General features: G+C 44.1%; 1 protein-coding gene across 2 annotated transcripts in view; it reads left to right on the plus strand.

Annotated features, from left to right (window-relative positions):
• Positions 1-208: 208 nt before the first annotated feature.
• The window catches only part of ADAMTS5 (ADAM metallopeptidase with thrombospondin type 1 motif 5), a 56,784-nt gene continuing 40,715 nt past the window's right edge, over positions 209-16,277 (plus strand). The window contains exons 1-2 of one of the 2 annotated variants that reach the window (XM_019959813.2): positions 209-2,033; positions 14,551-14,683. In XM_019959813.2, coding sequence (XP_019815372.2) covers positions 918-2,033; positions 14,551-14,683 — 1,249 coding nt within the window. In that variant the 5' untranslated portion in view covers positions 209-917. The remainder of the gene's footprint in view (positions 2,034-14,550; positions 14,684-16,277) is intronic. The other variant, XM_070786083.1, reaches the window with a different exon arrangement.

The following is a 16,277-nucleotide window of genomic DNA, read 5'->3' on the forward strand; positions in this document are numbered from 1 at the left end:
CTCCTTCCACCTCGCCGGGTCCCTTCCTCCTCCGCGGTCGCCCTTTCCTCGATCAACCCCCCCACCCCATCCCAGGCCCGCCCTCCCCCATCTGATTAGGCGCGGACCAGGAAGGGTGGGAGTGTTGGGGGAAGCTCTCCCTTTAAGAGGCAGCTTGCAGTGACGAATTGTTGAAATTGCCATTGCAGGATGGCATGCCGCTATAAATTCATTGTTCCACCTCCTCGCATCTTCACAGCGCTCGCGCTGCTCTCGGCGCTCGCAGCGGCAGACTGGGGATGACGGCGGGCAGGAAGACACCGCATCCGAAGGGACCCAGACGCGCCGCTTCGCTGGCTTGCCCCAGGCCGCCCCTGGCATTTTTGTTTTAATTTTTCTGCCTTTTTTCCCTCTTCTTCTTCCCTTCTGACCTGTTCCAGTAGAGTCAAGGAGACCCCCCAAATAAGAAAAGAAGCCGGCTCCGGAGCTGGGAACCCCGCGGCCGGCGGGTCGGGAGCAGCAAGGAGCCTGGAGGAAAGCATGCACCAGTCTCCCGCCTGGTGCGCGGCACCTTCCTGACTTTTCTTGGTGCCCCGATCCTGGCCGTGTTTGGGTTTTCCCCCCTTTTCTAGTACTTGCTGAATATCCGCAACCCGGCTTTTTTTTTTTTTTCTTTTTTCCTTTTCTTTCTTTCCTCTTCTTTCCGGAGCCCGAATCCAAACATTTTCCAAAGCAACAAAGAAAAGTTCGCACGCTGGCATCGCGGCCGGGACAGGCTGGCGCTGCTACCGGGTTCCCCCTCCCTCCGACACTAGACTCAACCTTGCAAGCAAGTGTATGTGTATCCCCACCTCCCGCCCCGGTAACTTCCAGAGCTAATAACAAATAACCCACCAAGTGCCCCCCGGCGCGCAGCCCCTCCCCGCGGGCAGCGCACTATGCTGCTCGGGTGGGCGGCCCTGATGCTGTGCGCGCTCCGCCTGCCCCCGGTGGCCGCCGGCCCCACCGCGGCACCTGCCCAGGATAAAGCCGGGCAGCCTCGGGCTGCTGCTGTGGCTGCGGCCGCCCAGCCCCGCGGGCGGCGGGGGGAGGAGGCGCAGGAGCCGGCCGAGCCTCCGGGCCACCCGCACCCCCTGGCGCCGCAGCGCGGGAGCCGCGGGCTCGTGCAGAACATCGACCAGCTCTACTCCGGCGGCGGCAAGGTGGGCTACCTCGTCTACGCGGGAGGTCGGCGGTTCCTCTTGGACTTGGAAAGGGACGATTCGGTGGGCGCCGCTGGCTTGGTGCCCGCAGGAGGCGGGCCGAACGCGACCCGGCGCCACCGGGGCCACTGCTTCTATCGGGGCACGGTGGACGGCAGCCCGCGCTCGCTGGCCGTCTTTGACCTCTGCGGCGGCCTCGACGGCTTTTTCGCGGTCAAGCGCGCGCGCTACACCCTGCAGCCGCTGCTGCGCGGTCCCTGGGCAGAGGCGGAGGGCGATGCGCGCGTCTACGGGGACGAGTCCGCGCGAATCCTGCACGTCTATACCCGCGAGGGTTTCAGCTTTGAGGCTCTGCCTCCTCGCACCAGCTGCGAGACCCACGCGTCCCCGCCAGGCGCCCGCGAGCGCCCCCCGGCGCCCAGCCGCCCGGACGGACGCTGGGCTCTGGCCCCGCAGCAGCTCCCGGGCCAGTCGGCTCCCTCGTCCGACGGGAGTCAGGGACCACGGACGTGGTGGCGGCGGCGGCGCCGCTCAATCTCCCGGGCCCGCCAGGTGGAGCTGCTCCTAGTGGCCGACGCATCCATGGCGCGGATGTACGGCCGGGGCCTCCAGCATTACTTACTGACCCTGGCCTCCATCGCCAACAAGCTGTACAGCCACGCCAGCATCGAGAACCACATCCGCCTGGTCGTGGTGAAGGTGGTGGTGCTGGGCGATAAGGACAAGAGCCTGGAGGTGAGCAAGAACGCGGCCACCACGCTCAAGAACTTCTGCAAGTGGCAGCACCAGCACAACCAGCTAGGGGATGATCACGAGGAGCACTATGACGCGGCCATCCTGTTTACTCGGGAGGTAGGTCCCGCCTGGGTGAGTGGTTCAAGCCCTGCAGTAAGGAGGTAGGTCAAAGGGATGGCCTTGTTGACAGCCTTCTTTCTCCCACGAACCGCCTGGCCCCATGGGTTTACTGATCTGCTCCTTGCAGGAAACCCATGACAGCCTCCCACTGTGCTCGTGTTTTCAGAGTGTAGAGTCAGCAGCAAATCAAACCTTAAATGACCAAGTCGGGCTTCGACATCAATCCATCAGGTTGGATGTCTCCAGTCTGAGATCTGATACCATAGAGGTGCAAATAGGATAAAATGGGCTGGGCTAGCATTCTTGGGGAAATGTGCACGGTTCCGTGGGGAGAAGGGGAAAGCTGAGTCTGTTTTTGGAATCAGGGGTCATCTACTTTCCAATGAACCCAAAGGTAGAACCTTGGCTAACCTGATGTAGAGGGCTGTGATGGGTGATTCACGGTAGTCACCCTTATCTACCATCTTCCTCTGTAAATGCCCAACCTTCTTCCTTGAACCTCTTTCGGGACATAAGTCAAAAGAAGACTTTCTAAAGGAAGGATTCATTTTCTCATCTGGCTTTCTAATGGCGTTCTTACATATCCACCTTGGTGGAAACTTGGTTCCTTGGATGGAAGAGATGCGGGAGGGCCAGCAGGATATAGAAACCAGTCTTGTGAGGTTCCTTAGCAACGCCTTTGCCTGGTTCTTCAGTGCACAGCAAGCACTGCTAGGTTGTCCACAGCTGCCTGTCAAGGGTCACATCCAACTCGCATGTTTGGGTTTTGGATGAATGTTTCTGAAGTCCCAGAGCGGAAAGATCTGGGCAGAGAGTCAAGACATGAAGGAATGTTTTTCCAGGATTTCCCTCTTTTAAGGACGGAGGTAATGGGAGGGGAAAAAAATGATCTTTATAGACTCAGAGGTTCTGGGAGTAACCCAGTACCTATGTAGACCACCACCAAAGTATGACATTCGGATACAGAGTCTGAGATGGTTTTGTGCTGGTTTTGCTGGGAGCTCTGAGCCTCGGTTTTCACAGCTGTCCTCTGATTGGCAGTTTTGAGTCATGCTCTCAGATGTCTGGTAAGAATGGACCTTGATAGCACATTCTTTAAGTGCTTGAGATCCATCCAGGATAGAGGAGGGATTAGAAACTTTGGAATATTATGCAAATTCATGGTACAAAAGGGAACGAACAGAAATAGGACAGGAAATTCAATGACGGCTTGCAGGAGGTTTCAGAATCACACAGCTCCACCACCTAATTCTCCTATTTTTACTAAGGCACTCCTGGTATGAAGGAAAAGTGTTGATAAATTTGGAGTGAAGAAACACTTGTGGTTCATGGGGTGGACATAAATGCAAACCACATGTAAATAAAGACGCTGGAGGGCAGCAGTTAGGGAGATGCCGACAGTACAGGGTGCTTTGCAAGATGGAAAATCTTTCTCTTCATTAAATGATCTCCTGGACACCATCCTTTAATTTTTCTGCACAACATTAATCTTTAAAACGGAAGAGCATTCACTTTTGTGGCCTTCCATATGAAGTGAAGTTCTCCTGTAAAACTATCCCTTTCTTATTTGGTTTCCAGGGCTTTTTTTTTTTTTGGTAAGCAACTTTCCGTGTCTGGATTTCTTGCTTTGCTACATCACTAGAGGCTGCCAAGAAGGAGGCTTCAGAGAGTTTATGGAAGGAAGTTCTCCAAAGACAGAAGAAAAAATACTTTTGTAGGCATACTACTCCAAAGTGTTCCCTTTGAACATTGTCATGGTGCACTCTCATTTTTAATACAAATGCAGATTCCATAATTTTTTAAGTAAACATAAATAGAAGACCCCATGACTCTCTAGTTCCCGCCCTATAATTTTCCTAATTGCGTCTTAGAATAAAAAGGAAAAAAGTAAAACTAGTCAGTGAATCTAAATGATTTGCCTGTTGCCTTTTCTGGATTTCATTTGAGTAGTTAACAATTCCTATTTTCCAAGCTTTGGAATATATCAGTACCTTTTATTAGATAAGGAAGGAATAAATTAACATCTATCTTCATTTTAATAAGTACTATAAGGACATTCATTTTTCAAGCTAGTCTACACATGAAAACATTTTACATGGGCCCTCCCTGGCCTCCTTGCCAAGCAGAAGCAGTAAAGTAAATCTCATTTAGCTGGTGGCTGGCTCTCTGGTATATACATCTAACTTGATGAGAACCAAATATTTGAAAAGCATATTATCATGATTATATGCATCTAATTTAAAAAGCACAATTAATTAGGGGCTGAGAAGAATATAGCAAGATTCTCACATAGCATTCACTGGGGAGTACTTTAAAATAGAATGTCAGTCTCTGGTTAATACTTCAGAGTATGGAAACCAAGGGGAACTAAAGGAGAAATGATCTGAGATCTTCAGTTTCATGGAAATCAGATATCTGGGATCTAAAGAAAAACTTTCATGGCTGTTTTTTTTCAATGAGAAATACCCGGAGTTGGCATCAGAATCCCACTTTTACAACTCTGTTTTGAATGTAAGAAGTACGTTGCTTAGCAGCCAGACGCCAAGCCATGAAATCCATGTTTTGATGGGCTCTGAGCACTGTTCAAATTCTGTGTCCAGATGTCTTCTCCTAAATTGCTTGTTTTTCAGGCATGAAGCAAATGTGTGAGGATATGTTTTCCACCCCTGTTGACTAGCCGAGGCCACCTTTATTGCTGTGTGTAGGAGTCAGCAGAATACTGCTGGTAATTCATTTATCAAACTAACAGACTTCACTGTTAGCACCGTTCCCCAGCACTTGGTGCTGTCCTAACTAGAGAAACTTAGCACCAGTCACTTTTTTTTTTGCAAGAGGAGCAGTTTTCATCCCGGAGTGGCACTTACACTGGAATTCACACCACTTCTTCCATCAAACAGTAGAAATCCGATCACCCTAGGATTTATTTTTGCCTTCCAGAATCCTTTTCTGGTTCTTAGCTTCCTCTTTTTTTTTTTTTTCTTTTTAAGATAGTTTCTTTAAAGACAAACTCCTAAACCCACTTTGGGGGCCATGCAATTTTTTTTAGAGGTAAAACACCTGCCTGCTTGAGAACACAGTGGGAAATTGTTTGTTTAATATTTTCTGCCCTCTGCACCACATCAGTGAAAGCTTGACTTTTTCATGGATTGGAAGGGTTGGATCGAAACTGAACCAGCTATCAAACTATACAATAGAAGCAGTTCATTCATTTTCATGAATCATCAGTGTGCCAGTTAACAGGTAATTGTCAGTTAACACCTTGCTCCTATAATTGGTCTTATTTTTAAAGTATTTTTTATATTGGTGTTAGTTTCAGGTATACAGCAAAGTGATTCAATTATGCAAATCCATGTATCTATTCTTTTTCAAATTCTTTTCCCATTCAGTCTATTACAGAGTGTTGAACAGAGTTCCCTGTGCTACACAGTGGGTCCTTGTTGGTTATCTGTTTCAAACATAGCAGTATGTACATGTCAATCCCAAATTGCCAATCTACGTTCTGCCTTATAATGCTGTAAGGCATTATAAGGGGAACTCTTACATTGTAACAGGGACTCCACTCAGAATTACTAGCTAGCTATCATGATAGGGCGCCCTAGAAGAAGATTGGGAGCTTGGAAGAGGGAAAAGGATGAGCTCTTTATTATTTGCTTGTAGGCTAGATTAACTGATTCTATCACACATTTGAGTTCAAATCCCATTTAAACTCACAAGGAAAGCCTTCTCAAAGAATCATAGCCAATAGGTCAATTCTAAGTGGTAAAAAGCTAAATAACTCAGAATTGGGAAGACAGGGGGAAGTTTCAGCCGTTCAAGTTGACATTTAAATAATAAGTTATGAATTTAAAATTGCTGAGAGTAGGTCTTAAAAGTTCTACATCACGAGGGTAAAACTTTGTGATGGATGTTAAGTAGACTTACTATGGCGATCAGTTTGCAATATATGTGTCTATTGAATCATTAGTTTGCACACCTGAAACTAACATAATGTTGTAAATAAATTATGTCTAAATTAAGTAGTCATGAAGAATATTCCACAAAATCAAAAGCCATTAGATCAGAGACAATAAACCATGACACAGAGGATATATTTCACTGTCGTCTCTCTTATATTCAGCTCATGCATCTGAGCACCTCCTATTTGTGAGACACTCATTTAGGGAGTTGAAGGGAGTAAGAAAATATCTCATCCCTGCCCACGCCGGCTTGTCACCAGGGGAGAGGAAGCAGATATATGCATGTTGTTGTCATTTAGTCACTATGTCCAACTCTTTGTGACCCCATGGACTTCAGCATGCCAGGCTCCCCTGTCCTCCACCATCTCCCATCATCCACCATTTGAGTTTGCTCAAATTCATATCCACTGAATCAGTGATGGTGTCTAACCCTCTCATTCTCTGCTGCCCTCTTTTCCTCCTGCCTTCTATCGTTCCCAACATCAGGGTCTTTTCCAATGAGTCGGCTCTTCGCATTAGGTGGCCAAAGTATTGGAGCTTCAGCTTCAGCATCAGTGCTTCCAATGAATATTCAGGACTGATTTCCTTTAGGATGGACTGGTTGGATCTCCTTGCAGTCCAGGGAACTCTTAAGAGTCTTCTCCAGTACCATAATTCAAAAGCATCAATTCTTCCAGTGCTCAGCCTTCTTCATGGTCCAAATCCCACTTCTGTACATGACTACTGGAAAAACCACTGCTATGACTATACGGACCTTTGTCCACTTACGTATGTATATGTGTTGTGCCTGCAAGCTAAGTTGTTTGAGTTGATGCAGTGGATTATAGCCTGTCCATGGGATTCTCCAAGCAAGAGTGTTGGAGTGAGTTACCTCACCCTCCTCCAGGGGATCTTTTCAATCCAGGGATCAAATCCACCTCTCCTACACTGACAAGCTGGTTGTACTAGTACAAGTACCACTAGTTACTCCCTGGGAGGCTCACATATATGCATATATTACTCTAATATTAGGAAAGCTCTGATAATTGCTGCAACTGAGCTATAAACAAAAGCTGAGAAAGGAAAAAGAAGGGAACAATCAATTCTGCCTCTGGATCTTTATACAGGCTTTATTGTAAATGGAGAATTGAATTGGTCCTCAAAGGATGGATAGATTTTATTTGGATTCAACCAGCTTTTGTTGAGCATTTCATAAGATGCTATTCATAGTCATAAATCATTTAAGAGTTAATTCTTTCAACAATGTGCATGCATCTGATCCTATTATCATTTGACAGATAAGGACATGCATACAAAGAGAAACAGAGATAAACTTCTCCCAGTAACAGCTGACAAATGGCTGAGAGGGAAGCTGTCCTATTAAGTGGTCTCTAAGATAAAAATATTACAATGAATTTATGAAAACATTCAATATATTTCTAATAGGCAAAGAGGGATTCAGAGGTTTGAAAAGTGGCCCTTTTCCTAAGAATCCTAATGTAGGAAACAGAAAAGAAGTAGATGATTGTTCTACAGTATGATGATGTTTTAAGATATGTGGTCATTAAGTGTCATGGGAGTACATTAGAAGGTAGCCTAACCCATCTGAGTTCAGTTTGGAAGAAAGAGGAGAATTAACCAGATCCATAAGGAGGATATAGGCATTGTAGAAACACCAAATTAATTCTTGGAGTTGCCCAGAGGCAGCATGGCAATCCTGGGAAATAGAATAAGCTTTAGGTATGAAAGGACAGAGGCTTCCCAGGTGGCGCTAGTGGTAAAGACCCTGCCAATTCAAGAGACACAGGAGACACAAGAGACTCAGGTTTGATCCCTGAGTCAGGAAGATGCCTTGGAGGAGGGAGTGGCAACCCACTCCAGTATTCTTGCCTGAAAAATCCCATGGACAGAGGAGCTTGGCTGGCTACAGTCCATAGGATCACAGAGAGTTGGACACGACTGAAGCTACTTAGCACCCAGCACATCAGGATGCTGAAAGGTAACTTACTGTAGCATATAGGTAGAGATCTCACAATGGAACCCCACTCCAATACTCTCGCCTGGAAAATCCTATGGACGGAAGAGCCTGGAAGGCTGCAGTCCATGGGGTCGTGAAGAATCGGACACGACTGAGCGACTTCACTTTCACTTTTCACTTTCATGCATTGGAGAAGGAAATGGCAACCCACTCCAGTGTTCTTGCCTGGAGAATCCCAGGGACAGGGGAGCCTGGTGGGCTGCCATCTATGGAGTCACACAGAGTCGGACACGACTGAAGTGACTTAGCAGCAGTAGCAGTAGAGATCTCACAGGAGACAAAGGACCCTTTAAAAGCCTTAAGTGATAGACAGGAAGGAACAATGAAATGAGCGAGAAAGAGAGGACAGCTACCTGAGACATCTGTGACTCACAGTGCCCGATCTGATGTGGCCAGGAGAGGCAGGCAAGTTAATGAGGTCACCAGGTGTCTTATCCATCACTTTCAGCTTCTTTTCTGGAATATCTTTCTCAGTGCATTTCGTATGTATTGTACTGAGCCTGTAGATTATTGAATTTCACCAGACATACCATAGAGATAAAGATTATGCTTCCCAGGTGGCTCAGTGGTAAAGGATCCACCTGCCAATAAAGGGACTGCAGGAGACATGAGTTGATCCCTGAGTTGGAAAGATCCCCTGGAGGAGGAAATAGTAACCCACTCCAGTATTCTTGCCAGGAAAATTCCAGAACACAGTAGCCTGGTGGGCTATAGTCCATGAGGTCACAAAGAGTCAGACATGACCAAGAGACTAACACTTTCACTTTTTTTTTAACATTGTCAAACATCTTTTCATCCCTTGAGATCCAGTGACCTCCTTTGAGACACCTTTGTTGATTTCCCCAAGGAGCATGTGTCATCCTCTTCTGAAATCCCTCAATAGCCTGTTCAGTCTGCCTCCCTCTGGACGTGTCTAAATCATGTCATGTCACATTGAGATCAGATCTTGTTTTATTTATTCACTACACTGGCAGCACTTAGTACAGTGTCTGGCAGGTTGTGACCGCACAGTAATTGTTTTAGGAGTAAGTGTACCCAGGGCCCTTGGTCCCTAATCCAGCAGGGCTCTCTGTGTTTTGTGTTACCTAGCTGTATCCAGAAGCACAGATGGAGATTGCATAACATGGGACATCGTCTTTTTCGGCTAAACAGACCCAAATAATGTAGTCTCTGCTGAGGCCCACATAAGACCCTCTGTTATTGGGGGGATGCCATTTAGATAGCCAGAGAGGGAAATGACACCTCAAGAATCAGATCCAGGGGAACTTCCCCGGCAGTCTAGTGGTTAAGACCTCACCTTCCAAGGCAGGGGGTGTCCGTTTGATCCCTGGCCAGGGAACTAAGATCCCACATTCACAGAGGCCAAAATACCAAAACATGAAACAGAAGCAGTATTATAACAAATTCAATAAAGACTTTAAAAATGCTCCACATCAAAAAAATCTTAATAGGATCCCACAGGAAAAATATGAATTATGATGAATAAGTGTATATCTGAGTTATACTGATGGCCATAATATGTACCACACCCCTTTCTCCTATCAATAATTCTTCTTCATTAAGAACTGGGCAGACAGATAGGCAGACACGCAAGGCTACGTAAACCCTCTTCTCTGCCCTTCCCTTGAGCGCCAGGCTTGTCCTCATGTATGTGCTCAGTGGCTCAGTTGTGTCCAACTCTTTCAACCCCATGGACTACAGCTGGTCAGGCTCCTCTGTCTATGGCATTCTACAGGCAAGAATACTAGAGTGGGTTGCCATTCCCTCCTCCAGAGGATCTTCCTGACCCAGGTATCAAACCCTCATTTCCTGCACTGGCAGGCGGATTCTTTACCACTGAGCCCCCAGGGAAGCCCAAGCTTGTCCTTTTGAGTGGTAATATCTGTATAAATATTTAATAGAAAGTACTGTTACAAACACTGGGAGAAGCAAGGCTGAGCATCACTTTGCCACAACCGTCGAGCACCTCAACAGCAGCGACCAGCCGATCAACAATAGGTAGGGGTCTAGCTGAAAAGCCATGAGAAACCCAGATAGCGCATTACAAAGCAGAGACATAACTCTGCCAATCTTTCCAGTAGTCATGTATGGATGTGAGAGTTGGACTATAAAGAAAGCTGAGTGCTGAAGAATTGATGCTTTTGAACTGTGATGTTGGAGAAGGCTCTTGAAAGTCCCTTGGACAGCAAGGAGATCCAACCAGTCCATCCTAAAGGAGATCAGTCCTGAATATTCATCGGAAGGACTGATGCTGACACTGAAACTTCAATACTTTGGCCACTTTATGTGAAGAACTGACTCATTTGGAAAGACCTTGATGCTGGGAAAGATTGAGGGCAGGAGGAGAAGAGGGTGAGAGGATGAGATGGTTGGATGGCATCACTGACTCGATAGACATGAGTTTTCATAAACTCTGGGAGTTGGTGATGGACAGGGAGGTCTGGTGTGCTGCAGTTCATGGGGTCGCAAAGAGTCGGACAGGACAGAGCGACTGAACTGAACTGAACTGAAGTGTTAGTTAACTCAGATTCCCCCTTACAAAGCACTCTGCCTTCATTCTGGCTGCTGTTCTGCAGATGTGATCAAATCTGCTCTTATCAGCCTCCGTGTTTCCTTCCTTCCCCCAGTGCGTTTGTGCTGCCTGAGAGACCAGTCTCCCCTACATCTCTTTCTGTTACTTCCAGTTTGCACATTCATGTCTACTTAGTTCCTTTTCTCCACCCAGTACCAATCACTTTAATTTTCCAAGTTGTATTAGCTTCCAGGCACCTGCATTTCAAGGTAGCATGCTTTGCTGGCTCCCTACTCCCCGCTCCATCTGCAAGAATAGGTCTGGTACACTGTGAGTCCTTCTAAACTCCATGATGAATCACAGATACTGCCATATTCATGACATTGTAAATGGCCACCCCTAGTCACCATGTCAATGACCTCTTTGTCAAGCTTTCCCTGGTCTTGCTGACCATTTCAGCTCTATTTTAGATACAGTGTCCCAGTCCTGTCCTCCAGCCAGGAACACCCCAAAGCCCACTGGTTAAATCTCTGCATGCTCTCGAAACCCTTACATTGTTTTCAATTTTCCATTGCATCATTGTCTATACATATCAATATCATGAAATCAATCCTGCTTAAAAAGAACCATCTTTAACATAACAGATATAAATTAACCTTCAGATTTATACTGACTAAGCAGAAGAATCCTTGTCAGCACTCTTAATTCATTTGACTCTTACGTGGATACCTTTTGTGGTTTTCATTCCTTTAGTACTCCAGTACTTTTGCCTAGAAAATCCCATGGATGGAGGAACCTGGTAGGCTGCAGTTCATGGGGTCGATAGAGTCGGACACGACTGAGCGACTTCACTTTCACTTTTCACTTTCATGCATTGGAGAAGGAAATGGCAACCCACTTCAGTGTTCTTGCCTGGAGAATCCCAGGGAAGGGAAGCCTGGTTGGCTGCCGTCTATGGGGTCGCACAGAGTCGGACACGACTGAAGCGACGCAGCAGCAGCAGCAGCAGTATCTCCTACCTCCAGTTTTGGAAGATAGATGAATGGATGGACAGACAGGTAGATACGTAGATATGCTATTGTCTCACTAGGATGCTTAATCCTGCTCTGAATTAAAAAAAAACAAAAACACCTATAAACTTCAAATAAGCTTTGCACCTGTAAATGTTGTTATAAATCATCATCAGAAAATAGAGATGAGTTTGATGTGTTAACAATTTGATGCACAAGTTCAGTTTTAGTGGATTAGAGTGAACGTTGGATCACAGAGAAGCACAGGCATTCATTGTCAGTCTTGAGGAAGACACCATTACTGGGCTGCCATGATTTGAAACTGCATAAGTAAAATGGAAAGGTTGCCAGTTCACATAATTACAGTTACAGAAATAAAGACTGTGGCTATGCAGTCAAGGGGTTTAATCAATGTGATTTAAAAAAAAAAAAAAAAAACTGCTTTTGTTCATAATTTTGTCACATGTACAAATTTCCATGGCAAAGGGCCAAATGCATTTAATGCAATTCAAGGATGACAAGGAGGGTTGATGGGCTCTAATGAGCAATTGATTATCAGTAAACAGAGAGATGAAGAATCCACATTAAACTCTGTGTAGAACAAGAGGTCATTTCCATTAGCTGTGACTCTTCATCCAAGCTTATTAATGAAGTAAAGCGTAAGAAGGGGAAACATTTCTTAGATTTTGTCATTTGAAGATAATAACCCCAAACTGTGAAGGTAAACATAAATCTTGGTTTTAAAAAAAAAAATTTGCATGTGCAGAAATAACCTACAGTGTCCAGCAATTCACTTAAACCATGACCCCGGTCTTTGGTCTTAAAGCTACTAAAATGACTGGAGGAAAAAAATGGATTAAAACATGCATTCAACTATACAATTATCTCAAAGACCGATTGTTATGCAAACGTGTGTTCTAATTTCAATTTTAAAAACTACTAATTTGTTCTCAACAGTAGTAATTTGACATCCCACAAGATGGCATATGAGGATACCCAGGAGACTTTGGGAGGCTATTGTTGGTTTGGTGACTCGATTCACCAAAGGTACTTGGCTGAGATTTCCACTGTCTGAAGTTGTAATGACATGGCGGCCACAGTACAGTTCATCACAGCTGGGATCTCATATGGAACACAGTAAGGATCTGAAAAAGTAGGGAAATTGTAGCGTATATCTTTTAAATATTATTCACCTTGGCTGGACTTCCATGCAGCAAAATAGAGCAGAGTTAGAAGAGTATGTAGACATTGACTAGGCGGCATTGGTTATATAGTAGTAACATCTCGTGTTGGCTTCCTGGAGTCTATTGCAGTCTTGTTAGCATACAGCATATTAAACATGTGTGACAATGTTCAGTAAGGCAAAAGTCCACATAAGATAAACATCTTTTCTCTTCATCCTGGTAGGATAAAAATATTAGCTTATGTCATCAAAATATAAATGAACAAAAAATAAAGGCGTGTGAGGTCTACATTGCATCTGAGAACTCACCTTCAATTAAGCAAATGTTTGTTGAGTTCCTGTTGAAAGTCAGACATTGTGGTAGTTGGAGACACAAAGATAATAACTGCAATAGAAATAACAATTTTAATTAGTAAACAGTCATCTTTCATAGTAATCAATATTTTATAAAACTCTTCTGCCGTTATTCACTTACGGTTTCTTTGATAGAAATATACACACTCTCAATTCATTTTCATTGAAAACAGGAGTCAAATACAAGAAAAGCTAATGTCCATTAATATTCAAATAACATTTAGTGGAAAGTTTATAGTTACAAATCTATATCATAAATTTTGGCGTCTATTTTCTCTTTATGCTTCATAATTTAAATTTGTCTTGTTGATGTCTCTTTCATCTAATTTGATCATCTTAACCATGAGTAACAAGCTTCCCTTTTGGCTCAGCTGGTAAAGAATCCTGCAATGTGGGAGATCTGGCTTGGAAAGACCCTCTGGAGAAGGGAAGGGCTACCCACTCCAGTATTCTGGCCTAGAGACAGTTCATGGGGTCGCAAGGAGTCGGACACGACTGAGCCACTTTTCACAACCATTAGTGAGGTGTGATCGTGTTGTCCTTTGAGAAACTCTTATAAGCTATACAACTTCTCACCAGACAAATGCATACACTCATTTATATAAATACAATATATTACAGGGGCTTCCCAGGTGGCACTAGTGGTAAAATTCTGCCTGCCAATTCAGGAGACTCAGAAGACTTGGGTTCGATCCCTGGGTTGGGAAGATCCCCTGGAGGAGGAAATGGTAACCCACTCCAGTTTCTTGTCTGGAAAATTCCATGGACAGAGGAGCCTGCTGGGCTACAGTCCATGGGGCCACAAAGAGTCAGGCATGACTGAGTGACTGAGCACCCACAATATGTTACCTATATTTTCTGAGGATTGATCAAATTAAGAAACACTACATTAAACACTTTGGGAAAGATTGTTTACATTTCTGAAGAAACAATCTATGACATTACCACTGGATTTGGAAATTGAGATGATCTTTTGAGGAATTACCCTCATACATTAAAACTTAGTTTCCTATCCAAATGACTGAGAAATTTATATTCTGCCATGAATATGTGGCAGAATTGCAGTTTTGCCCCTGTGATGGAAAATAAATTATTACGTTTGACTTCTGATACATTTAACATGAATTTAGGTCAGAATATTAAGACTTTCTTAAGCATGACCCTATGTGAAAATGAGATACGTGCCTACATTTACATGATACAGCTTTGTTAAGACTGTGGCTACTTTTGTACGGGACAAGCCACAATCCTGGACATCTTTTAAAATGTAATTGAGTCCCATCATCCTTCTGTGCTTCTGGGGCCTGGAGAAGCTCAGCAGAGACAATGCCGTCAGTCTGTCTTTGGACCATTTCCAGAGCTGAGCAGGTGATACCATCAACAAATCCCAGTGTTGACATTTGGAGTGAGCAAGTGGTTCTACAAGGTGGCTCCTTCTGGATGTAAATTGACTCTAATGATTTCTTTCTTTCTCCTGGGCAGGATTTATGTGGGCATCATTCCTGCGACACCCTGGGAATGGCAGACGTTGGGACCATATGCTCTCCTGAGCGCAGCTGTGCGGTGATTGAAGACGATGGCCTCCATGCAGCCTTCACCGTGGCTCACGAAATTGGTATGCAGCGTCTTTTCTCTTTCCTGGCCAAATCAAACACTTGTAACAGCTGCAACAGGAACCAGCATACTTGTCAATTAATTCCAGATTTCTCCTGGTTCAGATAACCCTTGGGGATTATATTTGTTTATATTTGCACTTTTAGGGTTAACTCCTAAGAGGGATGGAAACCAAAGTTAGGCACACGTGGTAGAGACTTCCTTTCTGTTGGTACCATTTAAAAGTTTCAGAGAAAGTTACTACTGCCATTGTAAAGTATCCACCCAGGACCTGATGAGATAAAATCTGTCACAGTTGACAATGGAATGCAGAGATGTTTGTCTTAGAAATCACTCTGTGGACTCATCCAGGGCAAATCAATTTACACAGAAATTCATCAGGTTTTATTCCACTGTCAGTGATACATCGACTCCTGGCAAAGGTAATCAATAGCTTAAGGTCACCATTCCAGTCTTGTTTTTAAGAAGCGAAGAAAATGAAACAAAATCTGTCACCAGGGTTGATGTAAAGTGTTCCTTACCTGGTGACATTAAGAAACTCATTTCAACCCTGAAACTGGAAATTTTAGACTAAATATGACAAATATCCCAGCAATTAGGAATATGTGTTTTGTAATCACTGACCGAGGCTACTAGACATATGAGAAGTTAATTTACTATTTAGGATTAGGTTTTAGAATTAGATACATCTGGGCTCAGTTCTTGCTAGAGTACTTTCTGCCTGTGTCCTGTTCGTCTGATGATTTAAACTCTCTGAGCTTCAGTTTTCATATCTGAAATATAGAAATAATAGTGCCTACTTCATTGAATTATTTCAGGGGCCAAGTTGAGTAAATTATAGATACCAGCTGTTATTTATATTCATATCACTTCTGTTTTGCTTTTTAATTAACTAATTTACTTATTAAATGTATCACCTTTTAGCATTCTTTTTGGGGGCAAAGTATGGTGCAAATTTTTGCGCCTTTTGCTGTATTTTATTAAACAGATGTAGTTTTCTTAAGCTAACACAGTAATTTTAAAATAGAAATTAAAACTTTTCTTCCACGTTAGTAGGCAAAGAACATTTCACAATGTGTTGATTTTTGGCCGCTATGTTTTCTTTGGGGACTTAACTTCACATCAAAAGTACAATTGCAGAAGTCCGTATATTAAAGCAGTAAAATAGAAATCAGTAGTTAAATTCCAATTAATATGTATTAATCATGATCTTAATTTTCTTAACTGACACTCTTCTTACCACCTAAGCAAAAAAAAAAAAAGCACAAACATAACATCTTAATGTAAATAACTGTCCAAGAGCACCACTGATCACAATCCAATTTAACACTTTGTTAATTGAGCCTCTTTAGCTTTGAGATGGACTGCCAGCTCCATATCCATGTTCTCTGTTTTATCTCAGGCAAGAGATTCAGACAATGAGTCCCCGTTTTTTCCCTAGAAGGTAGACCAATAATGAATGAGACGGCCCTCTGGTGACTGCACCAGAAGACCTCATATGGCTGCAAAGATTTTTAAAACACAGCTGCCATTTAAACTTCAGGGCTGGGATTATGCCTTCACCTATCTCTTACTCTTGCCTATTAAACTGATTG

This window comes from Bos indicus, chromosome 1, assembly GCF_029378745.1.
Source record: "Bos indicus isolate NIAB-ARS_2022 breed Sahiwal x Tharparkar chromosome 1, NIAB-ARS_B.indTharparkar_mat_pri_1.0, whole genome shotgun sequence".
In the NCBI taxonomy this organism is placed as follows: Eukaryota; Metazoa; Chordata; class Mammalia; order Artiodactyla; family Bovidae; genus Bos; species Bos indicus.